A 19,555-nucleotide genomic window follows, 5' to 3' on the forward strand; every position below is an offset into this window, starting at 1 on the left:
CAAAAGTTAATAATGTCACAAGTCATATTTAATGAACACGATTTTGCCTGCGGGCCTGAATGCAGTTGACATGAGAGGATCAAATCGCCAAGGTCCTCGTCTTAGGGGGCTGCCCCGGGTCACATTTCACTGCACCCCTTTAGCTCCATTCACAGGTGGAGAGCCCATGGGAGTCCCAGGTTACATGTCTCACAGCAGGGCAAGAAACTGGACTCCGTTTTCCTCTGCTATCATAAGGGATTTTTGAGCTACTTCGGCTGTGTATTGGCAAGAATCTGGCGATATAAAAACGTATTACGATACCAGTGTGACGATACAATGTATTGCACTATACTGCGATTCAGTAGGAACAAGAATATATTGTTTATCGAACAGTTTTACAACAAAGAAATGAGCAAATACTTTCTTTAACCAAATGTGAAAGTGCTTTTAGGAAAGTGCTTCTCAAACAAATGTAAATTTATATTAACAAGCTTAAAATAAAGACTTATTTTACTTTTTGTTGGAACAATTTCTCATGTTGAGGCATCAATAGAAGAAGGAGAGACGAGTAGTATAATTTTTATTTTCTTTTTAGACAAAGAAAAGTGAGCCCCGGTCGCTACCTTTATACGGACATACGTTTCTGCCAATAACTCCGAAAATACACAGATTACTCTGAAAAAAATAATCCTGACCCTTTGTCAACATAGTAGAAAAAGGTTGAAATCTGGAAATGTACGTGAAGTATTACTTCAAGTCCCTCACAGGTTCAGGAATATCTATGAGCAGCAGACGTTATCATGAAAAGCAAAACCTGTAAAGGAGAACATAGATATATATTTGAGGTGTCGGCAACAGTATAATAGAGTCGCGCCCTGATGTGGAATCTATTTCAACAACACTGACTTGGTTCTCCTGATGGAATAAATCACAGCATGAGTGTCATCCAGGAACAGTAGGAAAACATTTTTAAAAAACACATATTGGAGAAAATAAGATGATTCAGGAAAGCCCACGAATATCCGTATATACTACTAAACTCTTGGCGCGTGTGAAGAATTTCCACAAAGCAAACTGGTTGTTGGTTGAGGAACTTCTTGTCAATAGTGAGCAGCAGTCAGTGAAGAGCCGCGATCAATACATCCAAGAAAAGAAGAAGGATGCGGAGAAGAAAGATAATGACAACTGCTCATGACAGCATGGTTAGATTCCTGCAGAAGAAAGAAGGAAAAGCACATATACATATACGTTCGTTCTCGCTTCAAGCTTATGTACGGATTGACAGTCTGACAAACAGCATCGTGACAAAGAATTTATGAGCATTTGTGAGCTTGAAGCTCTGACACTTTATCTGCAGCTTAGTTTTGTCACTACTGAGTCTTTTTGATGCTTGAGAAGCAGACGTTTGTAACGTTTAGAATATCTGCCAGATGTGAGATAGACGACAGAAAGAATGACACGTTCTTTTAAAACCCTGACAAGTCAAATATCATCATTAGCTTCTAACTGGCTCCGGCTAAACTTTTGATTGACAGTAATAAACTTCATTCCTATCATGAAGTTGATTGAATGTTCTGATGCAGTGTTTGTTTGTTGGCTCTCACCTGCCGTAACTGCATCAGCCAACAACCTGGTGCCAACAACACGTCCTTCATGCAGCTAAAACAAAATGAAAGTAGGAAACACTTCACTGTTGTCACAAACTATTTAGTCCCTACGGATACATTTAGTGTTATTTACTTTGAAATTGTTACAATAATGAGGATTGAATTCACTATAAATTCAATTATATTTTTTTTATTGAATCATTTTTAATCCAGTTTTTATCTCTTTACTTTGTTTTTTATATTTCAAGGTCAGTTTAGGACTAGAGTTTGGAGAGTCACAAGCACATGCTGCCACCCAAACAGTGAATAAATTAAATTTCACACGTTCTACTTAGCCTCATGTCGACCAGATTATTTTCAGAATAATCTGTTCCTTTTTATAGAGTTATAGACAAAATGCTTTTTCATTTTAATGTAGGGACTGGAGCTCAGTTGTCTTTGTCTTCATCTTTGTCCAAAAAGACACTTAAAAACATCAAAATACCTCCAAACTGCACATCTGTAACGTCCCTCCTGTATTGTAGCCTGGAAATAAGAAATTGTTATAAAAAATAATTAAACAAGTTTGTATATTTTAAGTAGCTGAATTTCACGGTCGCTCGGCTCCACCTCCAAGTCTACACGTTGCAAGTCTGCAAGATTTAGCCTGATGGCTTGGGATCTTCCATTACAATTAAAAATTGTTTAAAATAATATCGTAACAATTTCTAATGTTGAGGTGTCCATAGAAACAGATGAGCAGTATGGAGGTATTTGGAACTTTTTTAAATGGGTAATTTTGGACGAAGATGAAGACAACTGAGCTCCAGTCGCTACATTAAAATGAACATACATTTGTGTCTATAACTCTAAAAAGGAACAGATTACTCTGAAAATAATCCCAATCGTCAACACAAAAATCAGGATTTCATAATACTGATACTAGATCTGTGTCATCTTAAGGCTGAGGATCTCGGTTTATAAAATAAATATGAATGAGGATGTCTCCATCTAACTACTGATGCTCAACCTTCAGAGTGTGTGCGCTAAATTAAAATAGCATTTTCTTCGGCAAAACCTTATGGTCTGTGGTAAATGAGATCAGTTTGTGAATGTAAACTCCCCCAAATCCTTTAAACTGCAACAAAGTGTAATCTGGGGCACATCTTTGCATCTTTTGAATCAATGCTGTGTTGATAACTCATACTGACTGTGGGACCCTCGAATAACCATCAAAATAAATAGATTTAAAAAGGTTATAATATTTAATGAACGTCGTTAAAGTTCTAAAATGTTTGTCTTTTGTTCTCTTCTCAGCTGAAAAACACCCTGAAGAACGACCTGTGTCTGGACCAGGGACCGGAAAACGATAACGTCCCGATCCTGTATCTCTGTCACGGGATGACCCCTCAGGTCAGCTGCTGTTACATGTAATATATCACCTCCTGATTTAATACGCCTCCCTCTTCCGCCTCTTCCATCTTGAGAGTCACTTCACATTTGGACATTTTAATGATCGTATTCTTTCCTTTTCTTCGCTGCTTTACTTTGCCCGTGTGATCCTCATGTGTTCTGAAGCGTTGTATGTATCTTTAAACATGTGCGTCGATGCAGCAGGGAGAAGGGAGGATTTAAAATATTCAAACTGTTAAAAGAACATTATACAAGCCTCGCTCACTGGGCTCCACTTTTATTTGGCAGCAGACAAACAGCTCCTGGTTTGTTTCTGGGACCAAATCAAATATTGTAAGAACCCAAACGACGGCTTTCTTTTCATCACTGGAGCATTTGAAGAGAAAATGTCTTGCGTCATTTTTAAGAAATGGGTTAAAAGAGAAACATGAAAGAAAGGGAAATACAAAGCTGACTCCGTGACACGACAAGGCTTTTACAAGTGTGAAGCACAAACACGTTTGAACTCATTAAACACAACCTTGTCATGACGCACAAATAAAGAAGTCATGTGACAGCAGTCGTTAGACAGGATGGAACGTATGCATTATATGATTATTATCGTCTTTGGCTGCTTTATAGTTAATGTGGATTTCAAGTTACACAACCTCTGAGAAAAACTATGGAGTCGAAATAGCAGCTTTTTAAGTCAATTTGATTCACTCATATCTACTATCGTTCAATATTTGAGGCTTAATTTATCTAAATTATCCTTGTTTTGTTCTCCAGTTTGTTGACGTCAATAATCTCTGTTCATTATCTTTTCTTAAACACTGGTATCTTTTTAAGTCACCAATATGAATATTAATCTACTTTGTTTTTAAATTAAAGGTACAGCTGAACACTATTAAAGGGAATGGGGGGAAGTTTATCTATATGAGGAAACATTTTTTCACCAATTACACATTTTTTTCCCCTTCCTTAATGAAAAAAGATTACAAAATAAAACGATATGATTTGATCGTAAATATACTCTTTTATACTTTTAATATTTCTATACCTTCATTCTTATGCAATGGATGTCCAACATGGTAGGATTTTTTGGAAGCTGCTCATTATTTAAAATTAAATAACAAATAAAAAGACATAAAATACGTCTTAATTGTGTTAGTGCATTTTGTATCTTATTATGTTTAATTATGCGTTTCCTTTCTTGTTGGCCAGTTGGTTATAATTGAAGAATTAATCATGTGATTAGTGTATTGTAGGAATCTTAATCACTATCTATAATAATATATATTACGTTATCTTTAGATTTTATTAAGTATGAACAGCCTTTATTATTTCTTTTTATTTATCCAGTAAAAAAAAAATGTAATGAATCAAATTATACTCTTAACAAATCTGTCATTCTTATGCCATTGGTGTCCACTATGGTATCGTGAGGTTTTGACTAGAGCTGGAACCAAGTGAAGATGCAAACAACAGTCAAAAAAACAAAAATAAAATCAGACATGACGAGTAAGATTTTTTAGAAGACAAAGCTACTCATCATTGAAAATAAATACCAATAAATGGACCACATTTAAAGCATGTTTGTAATCATCAACATCCCTCACAAATAGGTAGAACTTCTGTTTCTGCATTTTTTTATTTTTTTATGACAGAACAAACACTCTTAACGTCCTTACTTCCTGTTGATGTGTTACGTTGTCACGTTGGTCCATAAGTAACACGGCTATTGGTTCCTGGCAGAATGTGTACTACACTCGGAACCAGCTGATCCACGTCGGTCTCCTCAGTCCCACGATAGACGACGACGACAACAAGTGCCTGGTGGACGTAAACAGCCGACCTCGGCTCATCGAGTGTGGCTACGCCGCCGCCAAGCGCATGAAGCTTCACTGGCTCTTCACTCAGGTGAGAAGACCATGATTAGGTGGAATACAAGTCCAGAGATCACGTGTGAAACATCCAATGAGCTTCACACGTCTCTCTGCCTTATTAAATCTCAACATTTCAAACAGTAAAAAAGATAAACGGTGTGTGAGAGAGTCCAGCTTTTGAAAAGAAACCGTGCCAAGATTCCACCTTGCGTTGATGTGTTGTGATGCTCTACAAAGTGCTGCGACATCCTGGAAATCTTTTCCCATTTGAGCCTAACGCTTCCCGCTTCCACGGGCAACATGCTTTAAATAATACACAGCATAATGTGCAGGAGCCGTCGTCGACTTGACATCGTTCACTTTCTCAGCCAATCATACAAAGATCAGCCGACCGGCCACTTAAAGAGACTTTAAATTTCCTGTGCTTGAAATACAGCACAGGAAAAGATAAATCAGGTAAAACAACAACAAATAATATTGTCTATACTTACTCATTTATCAAGTTCAACTTTATTTTAAACTTGTGTGCAACATGTATCTGTTGTATTACTTAATTACTTTGAGGTGGCAATTCAATTATACAACTGATCACAAATATTTATGGCTTCAGTAATTGAATAACCCTGTTGTACTTTGCAGTACTTTTTTGTTGTTTAACATTTTGATAAAAAAACCTTTTTTAGGAATACATTTCACAGTATTTACCTCAAAATTACAAATCTATTTTTACATTTTAATAGTATTTCTGTATTATAGGTCTCATATATGTTTTACTTTTTTTTATTTATTTATAATTGTTATAATATTTTATATATAACATGCGTATATTTTGTATTTTATTCCTATAATCTTACAAACTAATGACACTTATTTTACAAAAATAAATATATTTTCTTCATATATTCTCTTTTTTACTTTTTTTCCCAAATGGTGTTACGGATCTTTTGGCTTTACCATCCCTAAAAACAGTCACATTATATAATATTATAAATACAGTATAATCTAGATTTTAAACTAACCATGTGAGATGTAAAACCCTCATAACCTCCATCGTCTAGATTTGTTAAGAACCATAAAGGATTTAGTACTTCATAATCTAGATTATTTATGGATCTTTAGAGACTAAATACATCACAATCTAGATTTTAAAAGGACCATATGAGATGTAAAAGCCTTGATTATTTAGAGAACAGAAGAAATGAAATCCCTCATAATTTAGATAAAGCGAGCATAAAATATTGATTTCACCATCATTTATATTATTTAGGGACCATAACATTTTAATATCTCATAATCTATATGATTTATGGGCCTAAGAAAAGCACGGTCCCGTATTGTAAGTAAGTAATATTTATTTATATAGCGCTTTTCGAGACCAGGGTCACAAAGTGCTTAAACAATCAAAACAATACTCAAAAAAGTACATACTTTAAAGATCAAGATAATACTGAGAACACAACAGGAGTTCGAGAAATTCAAGGAAAAGCCTGAACAAATAGAAACGTCTTAAGATGTTTCTTAAAGGAGTCAGTAGATCCATCAAGCGCAAAGAGAGAGGAAGATCGTTCCAAAGCTTAGGAGCAACAGCCTGAAAAGATTTCTCTCCTCTGGTCCTGAACTGTGTGCGTGGAACCATAAGTAGATTTTGATCCACAGACCTCAGAGCCCGAGCTGGGGTGTAAGGCTGGATCAGATCAGTGATGTAAGGAGGAGTCTGACAATGAATAGCTCTGAAAGTAAGAACCAGAATTTTAAGGTTGATCCTGAAAGAAACTGGAAGCCAGTGAAGAGTTTTAAGGACCGGAGAAATGTGAGTTCTTCTACTAGAGCAGGTCAGAATTCTCGCTGCAGAGTTCTTTATCAACTGCAGACGAGACAGATCCTTCTTGTTAAGACATGAAAACAAACTGTTGCAATAGTCCAGACGAGAAGAAACAAACGCATGGATTACAAGCTCCAGATCATGTTCCGACAACGAAAAGATTTCTCTCCTCTGGTCCTGAGCCGTGTGCGTAGAACCATAAGTAGATTCTGATCCACAGACCTCAGAGCCAGAGCTGGGGTGTAAGGCTGGATCAGATCACTGATGTAAGGAGGAGCCTGACCATGAATAGCTCTGAAATTGTACTGCAACAGTTGAAAGAAAAATGGTAAAACAGTGTTTAAGAAAGTGATCAAGAACTAAGATAAGATAAGATGTTGACCACAGTGACTAAACTACTTTAAACTTCAGATGCTCAAACTTCTGCGCGTGGACACTCTCTACAAGCTAATGTCATCTCCTCCTGGTTCAAGTGTCTTCAATCACAATTTTTGTCAGCGCCGACGCCGTAATGAGAAAATCCTGCCACGTTTCATCAGCACATGCTGCAATATTTATGATCTAAAGATTTATGCTCACATCCAGATGATAGATGTCACTTTAAAGTGTCTAAATTGTTAGACCTCGCTTTCATTTAGGAAAAAAAAAAAAAATCTGTTCTCTTGCTTGAGGCCCCGTATTTCTCGTGCTCATATCCTTCAAATATTGTCTGTCTTCTGAATAATTGATTTTAGACAATATTCGGGAGAGAAAACGGGGACATGGTGTCGCGATGAGCTTTTTTTTCCCCTCAATCTTATGAGTTTTTTTTTTAAGAAAGTATTGAGACTTTTTTCACTTTAAAATATTTTTTTTGTCACACTTTTACTTTTTTATGTCGTCTTGGAAGCAATCAAACTGAGTTGGAAAATCTGGATCAGACACAGATTGCAAAGTTAAACTTTTACACAAAAATAATAGTTTTTTTTGTCACACTTAGTTTATATCAATTAATCAAGATTAATGTTAATCAAACAATGGCCTTTGAATTCAGTGCTGCTTAATGATATGCCAAGTACTGGCTTGTTGGTTATTAGAGTCACAATCTATTTTATCGCCAGTGCTGTAAACACAAATATTACTACTCAATGTTACTAGTACTAGTGATTTTAACAGGTAATAAAGAATTGAAAAACAGTCAAGACCAGTCTGGGTCTCGATCTGATAATCTCTTCTACCTTTGGGCTTTTTTGTTTTGGTTCGGAAAGAAAAATCCCTCCATTTGTTTTTACTTTCCTGTGAGTTGTATTTGTCCCACAGTATTGAATCCAGCATTGTCGTTCCTACACTATTGAACCCACCAGTTTGTCCTGGTAATATGTAAAGGTTTATAAACAAAAGTAACCATGTCTTATATATTATTTCTATTGTATTATTATTGTCATTGTTAACAGTTTATAGCCTGTAAACCACGTTTGGTCTCGCTTTTTATGACTCATCGAATTTGCCTTATAGAGTCAAATATAGTTATGATCACATGACCAGTATTTAGTTTTAGTCTTGTCACATTTTCCCGACATTTTTTTAGTGTTTGAATTTGATAGCAGGGAGATTGGGCAGCAGGTTGCAGTAGCATAACAAGACATAGCATAGACCAAAGTTTAGGAGCACAGAGAAGTGATGAATCCTTCAAAAGGTTTGTGGATTCAGATGTAATCCAGAACACCACTTAAGCTAAACCAACCCTTTGATCTTAAACCACTTTAAGATAAAAGCTAAAACAAGATAAGATTGACTTTATTTAATTCCTCTGGAGATCTCCGTCTGGAAATTGGGTTTAGTTTCTTACAGTTTTAGCTCCACTTCTCTGAAGGCTGGGACTCAAAATAACCAAACAAGTGAGATTGGACTTAGAAAACAGAAAAAGTAAAACGCACATTGTTGGTGTGTTGTAAGTAAGAAAGTAATTTATATTTGTAGAGCGCTTTTGAAGATCAGGGTCATTGTTTCTGAGTACACAGCAGACGATAGAAGGTACAGAAGTTTCATAAAGACAAGTTTTTTTTTAAAAAGAACAAAGTGCAAGTATAAAGAACATACATCAAAGGGAATAAAACAAGAAGTAAACAAAGATTAACATAGAATAGAATACATCTTTTCAATCATCTTTTCACTCCACTCCTGCCCTCAAATAGCACGAAAAGTTCCTATTTTCTCAATTTTTATTATAGGTAAGAGTTGTAAAATTATCATTTTGTCACGTGAATTTTGATCAATCAAAAATGAACCAAACAGAAAAACATGAACAAACATGCGACTAGTTTTGTCTCCATTCTCTCTTTGACCTTTTGAAGTTAAATTTGTGTCACTGATTCATCTGTTGGATGAATTTTAAAGGGTGAATCTGCCAAATTGCCTCCAACCACAGCATTTGTATTCACAGCCGTGAAAACACAAGTGTTTGGGGGCGACTTTGTAGCTAAACGTTTTTGGAACCGCGTGCTAACCATCCCACTTTCCTTCTCAGGGAGGATCCATTCAGAACCAGAAATCAAAGCGATGCCTGGAGCTCGTAGCGAGCAGTGACAATGAGTTTGGATTCCAACTGGCGCTGCAGAAATGCTCCGGACAGAAGTGGTCCATCACAAACGTGCTGTTCGGCTCGTCTTCGTGATCAAAGCCGCGAGCGGTCGGAAGGTTGTTTCTATTGAGCACACGGAAGCTTGTGTGGAGCCACGAGGAGGAACAAGTTCACTCCGAGCAACACAACGTCCTCTGACGACCATCACATCTTAAATGTTGAACTTTTATTTTGCCTACTGGAGCAGCCTCAGGCGGCGGATATTTTGCAAGGAAAATATTTGACATTTATTTACTCTATTTTGTGTAAAATACAGCAGAGTCAGATTTTTCTTTGACTCAAGAATATATAATGAGTTTGTACTTTGTCCTAAAACCGCTACCGTGTAGCGAGTTTCTCCGTCTCTGCTGTAACGGTTTGATTTAAGTGTCTCAGGTTTGTAGCTTTATTATGTGATTCACATGTACATTGTCTGGGAAAACCATGAGATACTGTAGGACATTTTACAAAAATGTGATTATTCCAAAAGATTTGTATTATATTAAAAAAAAGAGCTGGTGTTATTTCTCTTGCTGCATGATTTTCCTTTTTAAAATGTTAACACACTTTTTTTAAATGTTTAACACAGATGCGGGATCAGTGTTTGATTCCGTTACTAGAGGCTTCGTCAATATTCAAAGATTCTCTCAAGCTTTTCTAAAAATATTCATTGGTGGTAAAAGTCACAATTTTACTGGAATCGTTTACTAAATAAGGAATTTGTAAGTATATTCTAAGATGGCTAAAGGCCTACATTTGTCAGGATGCTCTCTTTAGGGGGCTTCCAAAAATCTTCATGATTCCCTGTAGTTACCAGAGTGAAAAGAAGCTCAATAGTCTGGGAGAGACTGAATGTACAACTAGGTAACAACAAGGTATGTTCAGGTTTCTCGAGCATCAAAATGACAACTCTGTGCTTTCCTGGTTTAGTACTCTGGACGTGTCAAACCAGTAAGATTGTAGGGGTCCAACCAAAGTAAGTAAGTAAATTATTATTTGGAAACCGCATTTCTCAAACCAGGGTCACAAGGTGCTTAAGCAACAGAACGATTACACAGTTAAATTAAACTTTAACAGGCCAAGACACAGAGACAAACACAGGCCCCCAGAAAAAGTAGATCCATCAAACACATTTCTCTCCTCTGGTCCGGAAGCGTGTTCAGGAACCATCAGTAGATTCTGATCCACAGACCTCAGAGCCCGAGCTGGGGTGTAAGGCTGGATCAGATCACTGATGTAAGGAGGAGTCTGATCATGAATAGATCTGAAAGTAAGAACCTGAATTTTAAAATTGATTCTGAAAGAAACTGGAAGCCAGTGAAGAGTTTTAAGGATCGGAGAAATGTGAGTTCTTCTACTAGAGCGGGTCAGAATTCTAACTGTATTTTGTATTAACTGCAGGCGAGACAACTCCTTCTTGTTTAGACACAAAAATAAACTGTTACAATACTCTAAACGAGAAGTCACAAACCCATGGATTACAAGCTCCAGATCGTGTTGTGACCCTGGAATTATCATTAGGCGCAATAAACCAAGTGAGACATTCTGCTGCACAGAAACAAGGTTGCAGGTACGCTTCCCGGTTTGGGGGGAGGCAACTTGTGACCCGTTTATAGTTTTTATGATCTCCTTGTGTTGCGTGGGTTTACTCCAGGCACTCCAATTTCCTCACACAGTCCAAAAATAGGTTAAAAAGGTTAATTGAAAACTTGGGGAAATTGTCCGTAGGTACAAGTGTGTGCGTGCGAATGATTGTCTGTCTTTGTGTGACCTGTGATGGACTGGAGTCCTGTCCAGGGTGTCCCCTGCCTCTTCCCAGAAGACACTAGGATAAGGGAATAAGCAGGTAGAAAGGTAGACAATATTCATATTCATTTATTCTCATGTGGGAGTTGGTCTCATTTCACGAGACCAAAACAAGCTTTAATAGAAACAAGTTTAAAGTACTGTGATACATTTAGAAATACGGATTTTAATACCATAATAAGTGTAATGGAACACCAGCTATTGATCCCTTAGATTAACGATCAATTTTACGACAGGTAATATTTCTCGGAGTGAGTCAGTCACAGATTGGTAAATCAAATGTTATCAATTAACCTAATTGGATGTGGAAAAACTTTTCAAGCCTGATGTGCCTTATGTTGCTGCCATTTCACAGTCTTTCAAGATATGCCATAGATTAAAATAAACACAAAAAAAACACAACACACCGACAATGTGAGTTTTATTTATTCTTTTTGGTTATTTTGTTTCACAGCCTGGAGAAACATGGAGCTAAAACTGCGAGAAACGTGGTAGTGAAAGAATACAATGTTCGATTTGTTCTCAGAAAAGTGTTTAAAAAACAAACAATGTAACCTTCAAAAGATTCAGGGAGGAGAAAAGGCTGCAGACGCAGCGCTGAATGAAATCAGGAGAACAGAGTGTCACTGTCAAGTAAAGCGAGACTCTGGAAGTGGAGACTGAACTGGCTTAAGTAGAGGCGGTGATTGAACAATTGAGTTCAGGTGTTGCTCGCCGGAGGAAGTGGATCAGCAGCTCAGAAAAACACACACTCGAGAAACAGACTTTTTAACTGAATAACAACACAACATTGGAGGTTGCAAACAGGAATTTGAATAAATTATAGAAACTTTTGTCTCGTGGTGATTCAAATACGCAGAGAACACAATATTATGTCGCTGGAATTCCACCTCTTTTAAAATGGAACTCTTGGAATTTATGGATTGACCCGACTCTGGCACTGCTTCTCTCTCATTATACAAAATGTTATTTTGCTTCTGGAAATATTTTAATTAAATAAAAATGAGTGGTGTTTTGCAGCATAAATACATAACAACAATCTGGCTACGTTGGCTTGGAAGTACAAAACAAATTCACAAACTCTGAAATATATTTGCAAATCATGAAATAAATGTACCAAACATCTGAAACAAATGTACACAAATGTACAAACTACAAAAAAATGTACAAAACTATTATCTCAACTTATAAAACTCTGAAAAACGAATTGACAAAATCTTGAAATAAATGTAAAAACTCTAAAAATAAATATACAAACCATGACATCAATTTACAAACTGAAACACATTTACAAACTCTAAGATAAATTTACAAACTCTAAAACAATTTACAAAACCATGACATCAACGTGCGAACTCAAATGGAAAATTACGAATTAAAAAATCCTAAAACTTATCTGCAAAGTCTCTGCTGTTTGTAAATGTGTTCACTCAGTTTTCTCCTCCTGTGTTCCTCCATCCTGTGCCTGGAATAGAAACACGTTAAAATCACCAGAGTACTGTGTGAGTTTAGAAATATTGCTTTTATTACTGTAATAACCGTAATGGAAAACATTGATCCCTCAGATTGATCCGGTGGTGATATTAGGTACTGTAGATGGTGGGACTGTCAAAGTACTCACAATTTTACGATCAGCAATATTTTTCTTCGAGTCACGGATTGGTAAATCTCTCTTTACCAATTAGACTAATTCGATGTCAAAACCTCAGCTTCATGAAATTTTTAAGACATATGTTGCCTTAATTTCAGTTAAGATGCCAAACGAGGAAGAGGGTTGATGAGAACCTGCTACTTTGGCTTTTTTATTTTAGATCTTTAACCAAGTCTGGACGGCCCAGTAGTTGGACTGGTGACATCACCAACACAAGCAATGTAAACTCATAACAATAATCACAATATTTTTGAGTTGAAATTTATAAAGTCTTGAAAACAAGTGTACACAATTACTATATGAATTTACAAACTCTGCAACGTGTCTGTATTTGTTTTTTCTAATGAGTTTGTCGATTTATGTCACAAATGTTGTACCTTTATTGTGGATTTTGTCAAATTTTCCACAATTTTCTCAAAGTATTTCAATTTCATAAATTTCTCCTCTGTTTTTCAATTTCATTTCATTTCATTTCCACAGCATTTTGCAGTAGCGCACAATAAAAGAGCTAACTGGGCCTCGACCACTGCTAGCTGGGCCTTCACCTCTGTCAACTGGGCTAACGCTGAACCCGGGGCCTGCTTCTGTGCAAGATCTACAACCACATCACCTGTAGCCTCCTGTACAATGCCTGGCTACTAGGTCTTCAGAAAGACAGAATCAAAGGAAGAGGCGGCGACAGCCTATGTACGTGAGAGATAACATTAAATGTAAACAAACAGATCTCGCTTGTGCAAATGAAATTGAATGTATTACCGTTAGCGTCACACTGTCTCAGCAGATGTCATTTAATGTGATAGGTGTGTATAGACCCCCCGTCACCTGATGTCACATTTCATGAGTACTTCAAGAACCTACTTAAGGAATTGAACACAAAGATAGAATGTATAGTTATCGGCGATTTTAAATTAGCCTGGGTGCCATCCTATGTTTTACACTCGCTACCCTAATAGTCTGGGATCGCTTGACCCGCTTACGTTTGGAATTCAAAATCGGGTAATGAAGGCATCATGTGGTGCACGCTGGATCCAATTTGATGACCCCTGGATGACCCTTTCATACCGCGATCCAATCAGATCAAGCTACTAGTATTGCTAGTTGGCTTCCGCGTCGGCCATGTTAATGACGATGTGAAGCCCTGACGACGGAAGCAGGTCAAGCGATCCCAGACTATTTTTATTAGGGTAGCGAGTGTAGGAGACCCCAGTAGAAAGAGGATGGCACCCAGGCTAATTTTAATTTAAACGGGGCTGAAGAAATTTTAGAAAAAAGCTAAAAGCACTTACAGACCAATTTGAATTTACTCAATTAATAGATGGACCCACAAGAATAACAAATGTCGCAAAAACACAAATTGCTTTTCCTCAACAAGCCTGAAAGAATCATTAAATCTTATTGTCTCCTCACTGACTTCTCAGATCACAATATGACAAAAAACAGGTTTTCTTACCAGCAAGAGATAATTAAACATTCCTATGGAATAATGAAAATGGGACATGAATGGATTTAAGGAAGAAATAAGCCAAACTGATTGGAGTGATGATCTACTCACAGATGATATAGAGGCCTCTTGTGAATCCTTTATAGGTTCCATGAACAGAATTGAAGAAAAATACACCTAAACATTTAAAAATGGACGCCCCAAGAGTAACCTGCCTTGGTTCAATGACAACTTGTGGGACTTAAAAGCGTGATTTTGCACTGAAAACAGCACTGAAGTCAGGATCAATTCATGACAGACGAGTTTTTTATAGTCTTTGTAACAAAGTAGTGAATTAACTAAAGAAGGCAAAGGTCAACTTTGTTATGGATATTATCAAAGAAGGAAAAGGAAATAGTAAACTGATATGGATGAACATTAATAAATTAACAAAGAGAGAGACAGATCAGGTAAAGGGATATGGATTGAAAATACATGGACATTTAACCATTTATCAATAATAAGTAAATTGTTCATCTTCCAGTTGTAGTTCCTATCTTTAGGACAGGGGAACCAACGGATGTAGATAACTGTAGACCCATCAGCATCTTGCCTGTAGCATCAAATATTGCAGAAAAAGTGGTAACTGAACAATTAGCTGACTATCTTAACTCTGGTCAAGCCTTACTTCATTCCATGTAATTTGGTTTCAGGAAAAACCACTCAACAGAGATGGCTACTTGTTATTTTATTGAAAACAATCAAATTAAGACTAGATAGTGGGTGTGCTGTGGGAGCTGTCTTCTTGGATTTGAAAAAGGCATTTGATACAGTAAACCATAATGTTCTTCTTTCAAAGTTGTCACAATTTAAGTTTTCTGTTGATGTAATTAAATGGATAGAGTCCTACCTCACTATGAGAAGGTAATGTACCAGAGTTGGGGATAAAACATCATCCTTTATTGACTCTTCTGTTGGCGTCCCACAAGGATCAATTTTGGGCCCTTTATTATTTAGTGTATATGTCAAAGATTTGCCACTGGTGTGCCATGAGGTAGAAACCCAAATGTACGTTGATGACACGGTTATCCTTGCGCATGGAAAAGATAGATGTAAAGTGGCATCCAAATAAACAGTAGCGATGACAAAAAAATCCACTTGACTTTCAGAGTCTTGCCTGACACTAAACACTAGTAAAACTGCCTGCATGTATTTTTATATTGGACAAAATAGGAGCCAGCCAGACATCATTGTAAAAGGGGAAAAGATCCAGGATGTGTCACATTTTAAATATCTAGTCATACTGTTGACTCCCAATATTCCTTCAAGAAACACATAAAGCAGGTGTGTAAAAGTGTCAAATTCAACCTGAGTTTTTAGATACATCCGAAAGCAACTTCCCTTAGATGCAGCAAAACTATATATGCACTCCATGACAACTAGAACAAGCAGCAGACGTGACTGTGTAGTACAGCACAGAACTATTGAGTTTGGCAAAGCAGCCTTCTCTATTAGGGCTAAAAATCACTGGAACTCGCTGCCTAGTGAGATAAGAGGGAGCAACAGTTTCCCTCTCTTTAAATCCAAGATGAAATCATGGCTAAAATCAACTCAATCATGTACCCGTCGATCATAAACCTCAAGCACTAGTTTTTAAAGTAGTGTCTTGTCACTGTGATTTTACTGTGGTCAAATGGTGTGAACTAAGTCATTGTTGTTTTTGAATAAGTTTTGTGATCATTATCTGATTTATATTTGTATTTTTCCTGCTAAATCTGGTGCGGCTGAGAGCTGTGCATTGTCCCTGTTAAATAAATGAATAAAAAATAAAAATAGAAAAAGGAGAAGTTTAGTGTTAATCATAGATATTGATCTTTCTCCTATACTTGTGACTGTCATCAGCAAAATTTGTGAAGAGATGGCTTGTCAATCTAACACACCAAATAGTCCCTAGAACTCGAATGTTTTACGCAGAGTTGTCGGAAGTTTCTTTGATCGACTTTGATGCGGAAACTTCATCAACATTCAAACATGCGGAAACACTCGCTGAAAAGTAAAAGAAAGTCAAGAAAAGTATTCTCATAGTGTTCTGGCTTAAAAAAAAATAACAAATACACAACCAAAGATGGGAACCCTTTTCTCCGCTGTCTGGCTGTCGTCGGTACCTGGGGAGGAGCCGGAACACAGAACCTGTTTTCATTTTGCCAGTCGCCATTAAAATCCACACAGTACGGACGCAGCAGCACAGGCCATTAAATATACATAGGAACCCAATTTCATCAAAGGACCTCCCTCACGTACACTTTAATATATGCTGTAAGAGGCTCAGCAGGAGTCGGCGTCTCTCGCGGAGAAATCGTGCAAAACAGATATCTTTTCTTTTCTATCGGTCTTTTTTGGAAGCTTCATTCTCAGCTCTGTAATTGATTTACGTATTCTTTGGAAGCAGAGAGCGGCCACGGCGGGAGGGGGTAATCCGGGGAAAGAGGGAGGCATGATGGAAATAACGAGGGAAAAGAGAGTGGGGAAAGAAAGAAAGAGCATGCTGTTAAAGTGAAGAAGAATCCATAGAGCGACATTTGAGTGTGTATGCTGGAGTTCTTCTGGGGGGGGGCTTTAAACTGTTTCTGACAAGAGACGTGGAGGCGTCCGAGTAACAGCAGTGAATTGTGACCAGTTTGAATTAAACAAGACAAGAACTGTCTTGGATTAATTAAGAAGAAAAGAAGACTATTCAGCTTTGAATGATTTAGTTTCCCCAGTTAATTACCAAACAATTCTTTATGGAATTATTATAAAAGTATTCTTTATTTTGAATAGACAATTACCCATTGATTCTTTTTTATAAATTACTTTATTCTTTTGCCTTTTATTGCATGTGTTTTGTCAATACTTTTACTTATGCAACCATCTGTCAATCAAGCTTTTATCTCAGGTGAACGTTTTCTTCTTTGGTCATTCTGTTCTCTTCTAAATCTCTTCTCTAATTTGGTTCCTTAAAGGTGTCGCGTCTCAGGTGTGATAATGATTATCTGGTTCTTATCACCTGCTCTCTCTCTAATCACCTGGGCGACTAGAAATATCCTGCACCTGATGTCACACATTCCCTGGTCGACACGAATCCCCTCCTTCCTCATGTACGAATAAAACGTTGTGTCTTTTTCAATACATGATCCGGGAATCTCTGTGATCCAGGAACGGATGCGCGATTGCCTGTTAATATTCTATTCTCTATTTGATTCATTTGAGCAAGTTCATTCAAAAAACACAACATTATTTATAAAGCCAAGAACGTAATGTCACTTCTAGTATTGAAGCATCAATTAAATGAAAGATTAAAAATGGAAAACGAATCATTGAGTCTGTGAACATTTTACCATCGGGACGTTTCCTCTTTTACTGTGTACAATTAGTTGAAACACGACACGATGATTTGCTCTGTGATACCAGACCAGAGGATTCCAAGAACAAGCCTTGTTTTGCAGGGACAGTCTCGCCACTGCGAAGCTCACGGCATGTTTTCCTCTTCATCTTTCATGAAATTTATGTTTTGGGACTAGAGCCGACAATACATTATCAGTTTCATAAATAAAGTTGTGTTTTTGAGGGGGTTGCAGTGGAACGCTGGAGATGCTCCTGGAACTGTGACCCACTTTAAATAATATACACCATTTTTTTTCAAGCTTTACCCAGTTAAAGCGGTGACAAGAAGTTCAATAACTGAAATGATTTGAATAACTTTTTTCTTCCTGTCAAAAAACAGAACTTATGAGAGCAGGCAAAACCCAGAGGCTAACGTCGATACCCCGGTTAGCAGCAAACTTTTCTAAGCAATGGTGGATTTTCTAAAAGCAGATTTCTTTGGAAAAATTGACTCTTCGCTTGCTTGTATTCGCAGCGGTACACCGATGCGGTGCTAGAGGCTACAGTGAAAAGGCCGACCGTTCAGGTGAAACGTCTCGAAGACAAATGTCAGGAAGGAGAAATAATATCTGACTGGTGTGACTGGCTGATGGTGTGGTCCCGTACCACTGAGTTTATTGATTTTGAAAGATGTGTTTTTGAATGCGACACACATGACCAAATGGATCACCGATTCCAACATGCCGAACTGAGACAGGCCTTGGCACCTGCATGCAGATGCATAAGCAGATCGAGTAGATTTTCCAGATCCTGTACTGACGTCCTCCATGAATCCACATAGACATATTCTCTCCAGTGTGTCCTGGGTCTTCCATGCGGTTTCCTTATTTTAGGAGGTGACCTGAAAATCTAACCAGTGTCCAGGAGACATGCTTCCCAATGTCCAACCCATCTCAACTCAGCAGTTCTACTCGGTGCCTCTCCTGGATGGCCTGCTTTTCATCCTATCTCCAAGGCACAGTCCAGACACCTTTTGAATAACTTTGGCCGCTTGTAAGTATGTAAGTAAGTAATTTATATTTGTAGAGCGCTTTTCCAGACCAGGGTCACAAAACGCTTAAACAATCAAAACAATACTCAATAAAATATATACTTAAAAGGTCAAGATAATATCTAAAAACAACACAGGAGTTCCAGAAAATCAGGGAAAATCCTGCACAAATAAAAATGTCTTAAGATGTTTCTTGAAGGAGTCAGTAGATCATCAAACACAGATGGAGAGGAAGATCGTTTCAAAGCTTAGGAGCAACAGCCTGGAAGGATTTCTCTCCTCTGGTCCGGAACCATGTTCAGGTAACATCAGTAGATTCTGATCCACAGACCTCAGAGCCCGAGCTGGGGTGTAAGGCTGTATCCACGATCTTGTTCTTTGGCTCACTAACCAATAGTTGATAGTATGTGAGACAAAAGACCAAGATCAACCATTACACAGTGCTTTCCCTTTTGGCTTAACTATCTTTTTACCACCACAAATCGGTGCATCGTCTGCACAACTGCTGACTCTGGTTAGGACATGATCTGCTCCGCTTCACAGAGACGACTAACCAGCTTATTACGACTGGAAATGGCAGATTTTCATCCCTGCAGCTTCACACTTGCTCGTCTAAGAGGGATAGAAGTCCCGGTGATGAATACGATCACATCATCAGCAAAAAGCAGGAACCCGAAAGAAAAAATATGATTCAAATGCAGTTTTTGGCAACTTTCTCAACGTCAGATCGACTCCAGGCCGTTGACATTAAAAATCAGGATATTCTCAACCACTATTCAGGCACTTAACTGCAGCTGGGTTATAACTATGCTTCATATTAACTTCCCACTCAAAGACGGTGCTGCTCTGCTCCACGTCTTTTAAGAATTACAGAGCTCTTCATCCTTACAGCCTCAAGAATGTCATCCCAGATGAAACGTTCTTGAAGGTTCATCCAGCGGGTATTTCCAGCCACTCTCTCAAACTCACCAGGTTCAGAGCGAGTGAATATTTAATT

At 37.6% G+C, this 19,555-nt stretch overlaps 1 protein-coding gene across 1 annotated transcript in view; it reads left to right on the plus strand.

Moving 5' to 3' along the window:
- galnt18b (UDP-N-acetyl-alpha-D-galactosamine:polypeptide N-acetylgalactosaminyltransferase 18b) overlaps positions 1-9,774 on the plus strand; it is a 78,842-nt gene extending 69,068 nt beyond the window's left edge. The window contains exons 9-11 of the mRNA XM_087793685.1: positions 2,886-2,981; positions 4,716-4,880; positions 9,175-9,774. Of these exons, the coding sequence (XP_087649811.1) occupies positions 2,886-2,981; positions 4,716-4,880; positions 9,175-9,321 (408 nt within the window). The 3' untranslated portion in view covers positions 9,322-9,774. The remainder of the gene's footprint in view (positions 1-2,885; positions 2,982-4,715; positions 4,881-9,174) is intronic.
- The last annotated feature ends 9,781 nt before the right edge of the window (positions 9,775-19,555 follow it).

The sequence above is a fragment of the Callionymus lyra genome, chromosome 6, assembly GCF_982586985.1.
Source record: "Callionymus lyra chromosome 6, fCalLyr1.hap1.1, whole genome shotgun sequence".
NCBI lineage: Eukaryota > Metazoa > Chordata > Actinopteri > Syngnathiformes > Callionymidae > Callionymus > Callionymus lyra.